The 12,454-nt window shown below is 42.9% G+C and overlaps 1 protein-coding gene across 9 annotated transcripts in view; it reads left to right on the top strand.

The window, feature by feature from the left end:
• PIK3R4 (phosphoinositide-3-kinase regulatory subunit 4) overlaps window positions 1-12,454 on the top strand; it is a 238,925-nt gene that overhangs the window by 154,621 nt on the left and 71,850 nt on the right. For 6 of the 9 annotated variants that reach the window (XR_011556734.1, XM_070726344.1, XM_070726346.1 and 3 more), the window contains 2 exons: window positions 2,471-2,602; window positions 3,795-3,895. Coding sequence is in view for 5 of the 9 variants with exons in the window: in XM_070726344.1 (XP_070582445.1) it covers window positions 2,471-2,602; window positions 3,795-3,895 (233 nt within the window). In the remaining 4 variants the exon portion in view is untranslated. The remainder of the gene's footprint in view (window positions 1-2,470; window positions 2,603-3,794; window positions 3,896-12,454) is intronic. The other 3 variants (XR_011556735.1, XR_011556736.1, XR_011556737.1) reach the window with 1 other exon arrangement.

The following is a 12,454-nucleotide window of genomic DNA, read 5'->3' as shown; positions in this document are numbered from 1 at the left end:
CTGGTCCTGTAAGGGCCTCTATTATATTCTTACTTTTGCATGTAAGGACACTAGGGATATTCCAGTCAACATCAGGCATGTTGAAATCACCCATAATCACAATATCTCCCTTTACTGCCATTTGGGTAATTTCATCCACCATCTTCTTGTCATAATCCTCAGATTGCCCTAGAGGCCTATAGATCACCCCAAATTTAATGACAGAACCCTCTTTAATTTGCAATCAAACCCAGAGAGTCTCCAGCTCTTTACATGTATTTTGAATTAGTGTTGCTTTTAGACTTTCCTTAACATAAATGGCTACTCCACCTCCCCTTCTCTCTACTCTATCCTTTCTATACAATGTATATCCTGGTATGGATATTTCCCTATCATTGAAGTCCTTAAACCATGTCTCAGTTATGGCAACCAGATCCAAATTATCTCTAGATATTATGGCCATTAACTCACAGAGCTTGTTGCTCAAGCTTCCAGCATTTGTGCACATTACCCGAAGAACATTATTTTCATTATTAGTTTGCCCCTTATCATCAACAACTACATCTATTTCATTTACAGCTCCCCTTTCATAAATTTCAACAAACTGATTTATCCTTGTTGTCAGGGGACAGAAATCATCCACATCGGTTACATCTCTGTCCCCTTTACCTAGTTTAAATGCCTGTCCAAAAAAGTCCTGAACTCCTCACCAAGCACCTAGGTACCTCTGTATGATGGATGCAAACCATTCCTCTCAAACAACTCCCTATTAGACCACCTACTAACATCATGAATAACATATCCAAAAACTTCAGCTTTACACCACTGCCTTAACCACTCATTAAACTCCGCAATACAAGGTGTTTTATCCTCCTGACCACAAACCAGTAATACCTCTGAGAAAAATCAGTTGATTTTGATCAGTTGAATCAGTTATTCTGCCCAGCTCCACACTAAGACATTGGAAATATCTTTTTACTCGATTAACATTTCTCTGGGACAAACCATTTGTGCCAAATCAACATTATTATCTTTACTTACAGCCTTCACAATATTTGTAATCCGCCTCCTGTCCCTACTGGCAGTGGCCCCTGGGAGACACTTTATCACGCTCACCGCATCCTTACTCTGTTCCAAATCAACACCCTTAACAGTCGAGTCACCCACAAGAAAATGCATCCTTTTTTTATTTCCACTAACTGCTCCTGATGGTTTGGTAACACCATGTACCTCTCTTACAACAAGTTCCCTTTGGAACATCCCCCCATCCTCTACCTGGGGGGCCTCGCTAATATCCACAGCAACCTCACTATTAAAATCTTCATACCTGTGCCCGTGAAAATCACACACACACACACACACACACGTAAAGAGATATGTTGAGCTGATGTATATATATATATATATATACATAATATGCTATATATAATATGCTTTTATTGATTTTTAACAATAACAATACAACATATAACAATGTGTCTAGGGTTCTTAGTGCCTGCCACCCGACAACATTCATACCCCTCCACCAAAATGGGGGCATATTTTGTATATAGCATTTTAACTCAAGTGCAATATATTTATTTACATATTATAAAATGATTCCAATTTATTCTTTGTAGCTTGGTCTTGAATTAGCTCAACATATCTCAGAGATGGCAGCACTTTTGATCAGACAGGATCTCTGCCAATTCCATCCAGATAAAGTGGGTCTGAGACTGAACCCCACATTCTTACCAAAGGTCAACACCATGTTCCACAGAACTCAGGAGAGTATTCTCCCTTCATTCTGTTCCAAACAGTTCTTCAACAGACTGTGGAAGCCAGCCAGACCTATCTCTCCCATGGACAGACTGCTTTGTTATGTCCCATTCTGGGAGGTTAGCTCCACCCACTATGGCAAAGGTGCATTGGTCTTACCTGATAGGCCTTTTCTCATAGGGTGGCACTAACCTCCAATCCCGCCCACAGTTAGTCTGCCCTGGGCTTAGGGATATGAAATTGTTTTCTTCTACTTCTTTTGACCTTGGGAGCTGCACGCTAAACCTGTCTATTGTTTTTCGTCAAAGAGGGGAAATTAAGGCAGGAGGACAAAGAAATACAATTTGACAGACTTAGTTCTTATTGGCCAAAGAGTCAGTGTCATCGGATTCTTGAAGGTTGGCTCCACCCTACGAGAAGAGTAAGGTAAGATCAACACCCCAGTTATTTTTAATAACTGCCATAAAAATGGGCATCAAATCAAGTCTGGTTACATGGGTACCTTGGCTTACAACTACCATGGTTAATGGTTGAAATTTCTATCCATATTTGAAATAAATTTAGGACTATTCATGGTCTAATTTTCTTTGCAAATAATATAAACAAGTATAAATAAATAATAAAAAATAAAATGTGTCTTTAAACTTCATATGGGCATCATATGTGCTAGAGCTTGGAAGACATTGCTTAAAATGCATTATGTTACTGATCTGTTTACATTTTTCTTTGAAAGGTACAAGCAGTGGAACCATGGCATGTTGGGATATGAGATTCCAGTTACCAATTTCCAGCCATTCCCATCCTTCTAGAGCACGAATCAGACGGCTAATTATGCATCCCCTTTCCCAGTCGTGGGTGATTGCAGGTACAGTTAATCTTCTTTAAACATCCAAATGCTTTCACATTTTACAATTACTTTAAGTAACTGGAATAGCATAGCAGAGCATAACGTACTACCACCTCTTACAATACTAGACAACACAGTATCAACACAGTCCTTCATGTTTCTAAGTTCTATCATATCTCAAGACTTAAAATGGACACCTAACATCAAAAATGGCATCAAAAAAGCACAGCAAAGAATGTTCTTTCTGTGCTGACTCAGAAAGCTCAAACTGCCCAAAGAGCTAGGATTTAGTTCTGCAGAGGAATCATTGAATCTGTGATCTGCACCTCTATGACTGACTGGTTTGGCTCTGCAACCAAACAAGATCGACACTGATTTCAACAGATAATTTAGAACTGCAGAAAAAACAATTACTACCAACTTGAATTCCATTGAGGATCTGTATACTGCACGAGTCAAAAAGAGGGTCGTGAAAACATCTACAGACCTCTCACATCCTGGACATAAATTGTTTCAACTTCTATCCTCAAAACAATGCTATAGGGCATTGCACACCAGAACTAGACACAAGGACAGGTTTTTTTTCCTGAATGTCATCATTCTGCTTAACAACTAATTCCGACAACACTATCAAATAATTTACTAAGACTGTTACTCTTCCTTACAAATATATTTCTCTTCTCACTTACTACTATAACCATGTTGCTTGTATCTTTCAGTTTATATTGTTTTTATTTGTTTTTCTAGTATGATTTGATAGATTATTAGTAACCTTGACTCTCACTAAGTGTTGTAGATTTTTATTCTTGATGAATGTATTTTATTCTTATGTACACAGAGAGCATATGCACCAGACAAATTCTTGTGTGTCCAGTCACACTTGGCCAATAAAGAATAAATAAAGAATAGCATAACACAACACAATACTACACTACACTACATTGCAATATAACAACATAGACAAATTGCTGAGGATGATAGATCATGGGTTTATATGGCAACCATTTGTTTGAGATGAGGCTGAAATTCAAATAAATGGCAAAAATTCTTCTTGAATCTGGAATCATAATGAGGATTAATTGGAGGTATAGTTGCTCACTAAAGGTCTATAAGTGGAAACAGTAGAAGGTAGGAAGGCAACAGAATATGTAGCAATAGTAGAATGTAGGAAGAAACATATTATAATTGCTATTTGTTATTGTTAATATAGCTGTTCAAGGCAATAATGAAGTCTCCATGTGGGATATGGAAACAGGTGATTGCCGCTTCACATTGTGGGCTAGCAGTGCTCCTCCTCTTTCAGAATTACAGGTTTGCTTCTGAATTTGGGATAAAACATTTCATAGTGTGTATTGCTGGTTTAAAAAAAATTAAATCAATACTAATGCTAACAATGGAAAAGCATACAAAACACACTTACTATTTATTTCGTTTGGTTCCTGTGCATTATCCTAAGTTGGCTCTCTTCTCCATACTAAGGAGCGGGCCCAGCAGTCACATGGGTTTGCTCGCTGTCCTATCCAATCAGGACTGAGCCTTGTTTTTAAAAAAGATTGCTGGATCCGACCATTCCTGAATTCACTTGGTCCTTCTACCGGCAGGACGCATGGTGGCTCAGCTCCTCTCATGATTTATTTATTTATTTATTTATTAGATTTGTATGCCACCCCTCTCTGCAGACTCGGGGTGGCTCACAACAATAGTAAAACAATGTATGACAAATCTAATATTTAAGTAACTAAAAACCCGTTATTAAAAAGCAAAACATACACACAAACATACCATGCATAAATAATATAGACCTGGGGGGAGGGGATATTAACACCTTCTCAACGACTTCACTTGCAAAACAAAACAAAACACCTTCCCTCTCAACGACTTCACTTGCAAAACAAAAACATTCAGATAAGTTTCCTTTCAGTCCTTTTATTCCTCCCAATTACTTTACAAGGGAATCAGTTTAAATTACGAGCCAGCCCTCCTGGACTTGGCTCCAGCTTGGAGAAGCCATGGCGCGGCCCTTTGTTCTTTTAATTCCTGAAGCCAGTTGCTGGTCACTCACCCCGCGCCACTGCCAGTCACATTTTAAAAAAAATTAAATCTACCCGGCCTTCTTGTGGAGTGGGACAAGGAACAAGTCACTTGTTCAGTCCCCCGGACTTTAGCCTCAAAACTTTCAGCGCGACGGCCCTCAGCACCTTCTAAATTTCAGTACCAATGGCTCTCCCACGCTACCCGCTTGGCACCAAAAAGTCCAGCACAGGTCCAGAGCTCGCCGTGAGTTGCTCAGGCTTCCGCTCATCCACTAGGCCTCCCACCTCCTTGTTGTCATTAATCACAGAGGCCTAGCCAGTCTGTAATCTTTGACTTGTATTTGGAGTAGCTTCAAATTGTCTCTGAGTGGCAGACCCTCCTGGGCTAAGGAGCTTGGGCCCTTTGCTCTTGAGGATTTTATTATTTTTTATGCTTCTCCCTTAGTTGGCTCAACCTTTGGCCTTGTTAATCCAGGCCGTGGCTTCCAGAATCCCCAAGAAAAACATCTCTGGCAAAATACCACAGGAATCTAGGGACAAAATAGAGCCAATCCCTCAGGCCTCCTCATTTCTAGGGGCACCTAGAGCCGAGAAAAGACGTGATAAAATGTTTCAAAAACTTCATGAACAGTCAGCCAAACGCCTAAGAGTACAGGCCCAAGTGCATGTCAGTTCATCTGAGCCCACAGATCTACCTGATCTGCCCCTCCCCCCGATGACCAAGTCCTTTTACTGGGTGAGCCTAACCTAAACAGGCCACAGCCAAATCTCTGGGATTTAGGCCCAGTAGGGTCAGAGTAAAGTGTAGAGGATCCCCCAGCGCCAGGCCCAGCCCAGGCCCAGAGGATGGATTAAGATCTTTCTCTATCTGTGCTTAACCTACCTCCTGAATTCCAATCCATATTTTCTGTCTTACCTCAAACCATTGATGCCATGTTTATGGCCCTCAATGTGCACCCCCATCCTCATTCCCAAACCCGTAGGACTAGGCCATTGAGCTCCTTCTCAACCTATTGGCCTCCAGTCCAGGATTTGGATTCCTCCTCATCTCAAGAGGACAACAAGGATGACAAAGATTAGGAGGATAGAGATGATTCTTTTCAAGGTCTCTCTGAGGATGAGGAGTCTCAAATCAAAGCTCCTTCTTCCTCCACCATCCCCCCCCCCAGTTATTCAGATGATGATGATGATGATGATGATGATGATGATGATGATGATTATTATTATTATTATTATTATTATTATTATTATGTCAATACAACTCAGCAAACAAGATTTCGTATTTCATCACCAGTCGGGCGCTTTCCAAGCACCTAGGACTGCGTGATGTAGCGGTGAATTATGTTTGCCGATCCTAGTAAAGCGGCCTTTTGCAATTGACAAATGGAGATTTTGTCAATTCCGATGGTTTTCAAATGTCCGCTGAGATCCTTTGGCACTGCTCCCAGCATGCCAAGTACCACTGGGACCACTTTCACTGGCTTATGCCAGAGTCGTTACAGCTCGATTTTTAGATCTTCATATTTTACTAATTTCTCTAGCTGCTTCTCCTCAATTCTGCTGTCCCCCGGGATTGCGATGGCGATGATCCATACTTTCTTTTTCTCCACAATCAGGATGTCTAGTGTGTTATGCTTCAGAATTCGGTCAGTCTGAAGTCCCACAGTAGTTTTGCTTGCTCATTTTCAACCACTTTTTCGGGCTTATGATCCCACCAGTTCTTTGCCACTGGTAAATGGTAGTTCCGGCACAAGTTCCAGTGGATCATCTGTGCCACAGCATCATGTCTATGCTTGTAGTCAGTCTGTGCGATCTTTTTGCAGCAGCTGAGTATGTGATCGATTGTTTCATCTGTTTCTTTACAGAGTCTGCACTTTGGATTGTCTGTTGATTTTTCAATTCTGGCTTTGACCGCATTTGCTCTAATGGCCTGTTCTTGTGCCGCCAGTATTAGTCCTTCTGTCTCCTTTTTGAGTGTTCCACTTGTAAGCCATGACCAGGTCTTTTCTTTATCCACTTTGCCTTCAATCTTCTCCAAGAACTAGCCATGCAATGCTTTGTTCCGCCAACTGTCCATACGACATTGAGTTACAGTTTTTCTGTACTGATTCTTAGTTTGCTTCACCTTGAGAAGTTTCCTATTGTTGACCTCCATCAACGCTGACTTTTTGCTCTCCTTCACATAGTCAGCTAATGCATGCTTCTCTTCTTCCATTGTCTGCTTCACTTGCAAAAGTCCTCTGGCGCCTATTTTCCTTGGTAAATACAGCCTGTCAACGGAGTGTATTTCCTTGGTAAATACAGCCTGGCAGCGGGGATGTAGTGCATGAAGGATCGTCATTAATTTTCTGGTTTTCCTGTCCAGGTTATCCAGCTCTGCTTGAGTTCAGTTCACTCTGCCAGCTGTGTATCTAATGACAGGTATGGCCCAAGTATTTATAGCCTTGATAGTGTTGCCACCATTCAGTTTGCTCTTCAAAAATTTTCTCGTCCTCTGGATGTACTCTTCAGCAAAGAGTACATCCAGAGGACAGTTTTCACATGACCATGCTTGATATTATCCAGTTGCAAGATGCCCAAATATCTGTAGGCTTCTGGCTGATGGCACTTGATAGTTTGACCATTTGGCATTTCAATGCCCTCACTTTCTGTGATTTTTCCCTTTTTCAGTGCCACTGTGGCACATTTATCCTGGCCAAACTCCATGCTGATGTCATTGCTGAAGATTTGCACAGTGTTGGTTAGTGACTGTATCTCAGTTTCTGATTTTCCGTACAACTTCAGGTCATCCATATATAGCAGGTGTTAAATTTTTGGTAGTTTGGTAGCCTAGGTTTATTTTCTATAGGATGAGTGACAGTGGGATTATAGCGATGATGAGTAGCAATGGGGACCAAGAGTCCTCCTGGAAGATGCCCCTTCTGATATTGATCAGCCCATAGCTTTCATTCCCATCAAAAAGCTCAGTCTTTCAATATTTCATCGCCTTTTCTATTAATTTCCTGATGTTTTCATTGACTCCAATGACTTCCAGGCATTTTATGATCCAGCTGTGTGGCAAAGAGTCAAAGGCTTTCTTGTAGTCAATCCAGGTCATGTATAGGTTTGTTTTCCTGTTCTTACAGTTCTCCGAAATCATTTTATCAATTAGGAGCTGGTTCTTCGTACCTCTGCTTTATCTTTTATTGCCCTTTTGCTCCACTGGCGTGATGTCATTTTATTCTAGGTAGTCCTGAATTCTATCAGCTATGATACCTGTCAGCAGTTTGAGCATGGTCGGCAAACATGTTATTGGCCTGTAGTTTCCTGGTATGGCTCCTTTCGCTGCATCTTTCTGTATTAAATATGTTCTGCCAGTTGTAAGCCATCCACTGATATTTCCTGTCTGCAGCATTTTGTTAACAATTCGGCCATTTTTGCATACAGGCTGGTCAGTTATTTCAGCCAAAAACCATGCACCTGATCAGTGCCAGGGGATGTCCAGTTCTTTACTTTCTTCACTCTTTTTACAATCATTTCAGGTGTTACTTCCAGCAGCTGCATATTGCTCTTTGAGAATTTTTTCTCAAACTCCTTTAACCACCCAGCAGTTTAGATATAGTCCTATTCGACCTCCCAGAGATCTTTCCAGAACTTTGTTGTTATTTTCACATCTGGCTTTTCAATTTTCTTGTTTGCTGATGCAGGTTCTGGTAGAACTGCCTCTGGTTGGATTGAAATGTTTGATTCTGTCTGTACTGGGTGATCGTAGCTTCATATCGCTCAATTTTCCTGGCTGTCGCTGTTATCTGCTGCTTTACAATTTCCAGAGCTTCCTCGATCTTTCTTGTACTAAGCCAGCACTTTTTTGTCAAATAGTCTGTGATCTTCTGATTGTTCAGTTTCTGCTCCTTAATGTTCTTCAAGTTACTTGAATCTGATCTCAAGCTTTTGATTTTCAGTTCTAGTCGGATTTTCCATTTTGATTTTCCAGTTGGTTTTCCGATTGGTTTCTGTTGTAGTAACACTAGTTCTTCAGTTACTATCACAGCTGTATTTTAGGCAAGCTGATTCAATTCTTCAATTGAAGTTACATTGACCGTTGCAAGTGCAGAGTTAATATCTTCCATCAGTGGGACAAATAGTTTCTTGCTTATGTTTTTTAAGGCTGGCAGTCTCTTTCGCTCTGCATTGGACCCTGCATGAGCAAGTATTTGTTCTTGCTGCCTTTGAGTCATAGTGCCAAGTGTCTCATCTACAGCTTCTTGCTGTCTTTCTAAGTTTTCATCAGGTTCCAGTTGTGCAGTGACTCCAGATCTTATTGGAGCTTCTACTGGTGCCAGATCAGATTTTGGTGTTTCTATTTTACAAATTTTCTGTATTTCTTCTAATTTGACTTCACTGAACATTTGGTTCCTGATTATGAGTCGTCGCTGATCGGCCAGTCAAAGTTCTGTTATTTTTGAGTTTGCCTGTTCTTGTTTCCATAATTTGTATATCCGTCTTTGATATCCATGTTTTTCAGGCTCCGGGTTGTAATAACACTTCATGATTGTGCGATTATCTGACATTGAGAATTTCTGCTGCTTTTTGATTTGTAAGCTTTGTTTGTTTTGTTCCTGTAGCTCATTTGTTGATGGCTGCCCAGATTCCACAGCAGCCACCGCAGTCCTTTTTATCCTGGGCGACGACCGAGCTAGTATGGACTTTTTTTTGTTTTGTCTCTCCATTAATTTAAATGGGTTAGGTACTTTTAGTCTGGCTCCTCTGCTTTGACCACTTCAGCAAGGTTAGACCTACCAGTAGTTTACACTACCGCTGGCACAGCTCTTGGCTTCATTGAAGCACACAAGCCCTACTACCACGACAAGGCGTACCCATTATTATTATTATTATTATTATTATTATTATTATTATTATTATTATTATTTAGACTTGTATACCGCCCTTCTCCGAGGACTCGGGGCGGCTGACAGAATGCAATACAATAACAATATGTGTACAAATATAATAGTTAAAAACTCTAAGCTAAAATCCCATTACATTAAAAAACAGTCAATTAACTCAATCACATGCACACATAATATTCATTGGTCAGAAAGAGGGGGGGCATGATCTAACTCCCCCATGCCTGACAACATAGATGGGTCTTAAGGCTCTTGTGAAAGGCGAGGAGGGTGGGGGCAGTGTGAACCTCTGGAGGGAGCTGATTCCACAGGGCCAGGGAAGAGAAGGCTCTTCCCCTAGGTCCCGCCAGATGACATTGGTTGACAGGACCTGGAGAAGGATAATTCTGTGGGACCTAATCAGCTGTTGGGATTTGTGCAGCAGAAGGCGGTCCCGTAAATAATGTGGTCCAATGCCATGTAGGGCTTTATAGGTCATCACCAACACTTTGAATTGTGTCCAGAAACCAATCGGCAGCCAATCCAGTCCGTGGAAAGTTGGAGAAACATGGGTATATCTGGAGAGACCCATAATGGCTCGATTTGAAGTTCTCGAACACTCTTCAGAGGGAGCCCCATGGAGAGAGCGTTGCAGTAGTCAAATCTTGAGGTGATAGGGGCATGAGTGACTGTGAGCAGTGACTCCCTGTCCAGATTATTATTATTATTATTGTTGTTGTTGTTATTGTTATTATTGTTATTATTATTATTTATCAGATTTCTATGCCGCCGCTCTCCGTAGACTCAGGGCGGCTCACAGCAATAATAAAAAAAATGTACAATAACAAATCTATCAACAAATCTAGTATTTAAAAATATCTAAAAACCCCTTATTTAAAAACAAGACATACACACAAAATACCATACATAAAATATAAAGGCCAGGGGAAGACATCTCAATTCCCCCATGCCTGATGGCAGAGGTGGGTTTTAAAGAGTTTACAAAAGGCAAGGAGGGTGGGCACAATCCTAATCTCCGGAGGGAGCTGATTCCAGAGGGTCAGGGCCGCCACAGAGAAGGCTCTTCCCCGGGTCCTGCCAGACAGCATTGTTTAGTCGACGGGACCCGGAGAAGGCCAACTCTGTGGGACCTAAGTGGTCGCTGGGATTTGTGTGGCAGAAGGCAGTCCCGGAGATATTCTGGTCCGATGTCATGAAGGGCTTTATAGGTCATAACCAACACTTTGAATTGTGACCGGAAACTGATCGGCAACCAATGCAGACTGCAGCGTATTGGTGTAACATGGGCATACCTAGGGAAGCCCATGATTGCTCTCGCAGCTGTATTTTGCACGATCTGAAGTTTCCGAACACTCTTCAAAGGTAGCCCCATGTAGAGAGTGTTACAGTAGTCGAGCCTCGAAGTGATGAGGGCATGAGTGACTGTGAGCAGTGACCCCTGGTCTAGGTAGGACTGCAACCTGGGCAAACGCCCCCCTCGCCACAGCTGAAAGATGGTTCTCTAATGTGACCTGTGGATCGAGGAGGAGGCCCAATTTGCGGACCCTCTCTGAGTGGGTCAGTAATTCCCCCGCCCAAGGAAATGGACGGACAGATGGAATTGGCCTTCGGAGGCAAAACCCACAGCCCCTCCATCTTATCAGGGTTGAGTCAGAGTCTGTTGACACCCATCCAGACCCTAACAGTCCCCAGGCACCGGCACATCAGTTCCACTGCTTCGTTGACTGAACATGGGGTGGAGATGTATAGCTGGGTATCATCAGCATACTGATGATGCCTCACACAATGCCCCTGGATGATCTTGCCAAGTGGTTTCATGTAGATATTAAATAACAAGGGGAAGCGGACCGACCCCTGAGGCACCCCAAAACGGAGAAGCCTAGAGGTCGACCTCTGAGTCCCCACTAACATCGACTGTGACCGAATGGAGAGGTAGGAGGGAAATCACTGGAGGACATTGCCTCCCACTCCCAAACCTTCCAGCCGGTCAATGGTATCGAAAGCCGCTGAGAGGTCGAGAAGCACCAGGACAGAAGATAAACCCCTGTCCTGGGCCTGCCAGAGATCATCCATCAACGTGACCAAAGCAGTTTCCGTGGTGTAGCCGGGCCTGAATCCTTACTGCTGAGGGCCTAGATAATCGGCTTCTTCCAAGGACCGCTGGAGCTGGATTGCCACCACCTTCTCAACAACCTTCCCCATAAAGGGAAGGTTGGAGACTGGCTGATAGTTGTTAAGAATGGCTGGGTCCAGGAAAGGCTTCTTGAGGAGGGGGCGCACAAGTGCCCCTTTGTAGGGAGCTGGAAAGGACCCATCCCCAAAGAAGCGTTGACAATCTCCTGGATCCAGCTCCGTGTCACCACCCTGATGGCCGAAACCAGCCAGGAGGAACACCGGATCCAGTAAACAGGTGGTGGAATTCACAGCTCCAATGGCCTTGTCCACTTCATCAGGTGTCACCAGATCAAACTCTTCCCAGACAGATGGACAAGTACAGGCCCCAGTCACCTTGACTGACTCGTCAGTCGACTCTGTTATCCAATCGGAGTCAAGGTCCGCCCGGATCCAAGCGAATCCTCGGCACTACTCTGCAAGGGCTCCCCCAACTTCCCCCTGGTTAAGAAGGGAGCAGGTCACCCTAAACAGAGCGGTCGGGCGAGATTTCGTTGATGTAATCAAGGCGGCATGATACGCGCATCTTGCCACCTTGAGCGCCACTTTGTAAGTCTTAATATGAGCTCTTACAAGTGTTCGATCGGATTCGGACTTATTCTTCCTCCATCGCTTCTCTAGATGTCTTTTCTGGTGTTTCAACTCCTGGAGCTCCTCATTGAACCATGGACCTCTACGGGGTTTAGTGCCGCGGAGAAGTCTCAATGGCACAATCCGGTCAAGAGCCTCCGCTGCAGCCTTGTTCCAGGCCTCAGGAAGAGACTCTGCCAAACTGTGGA

The sequence above is a fragment of the Erythrolamprus reginae genome, chromosome Z (genome assembly GCF_031021105.1).
Source record: "Erythrolamprus reginae isolate rEryReg1 chromosome Z, rEryReg1.hap1, whole genome shotgun sequence".
Taxonomy (NCBI): domain Eukaryota; kingdom Metazoa; phylum Chordata; class Lepidosauria; order Squamata; family Dipsadidae; genus Erythrolamprus; species Erythrolamprus reginae.
This window is presented reverse-complemented; position numbering and strand designations above follow the sequence as displayed.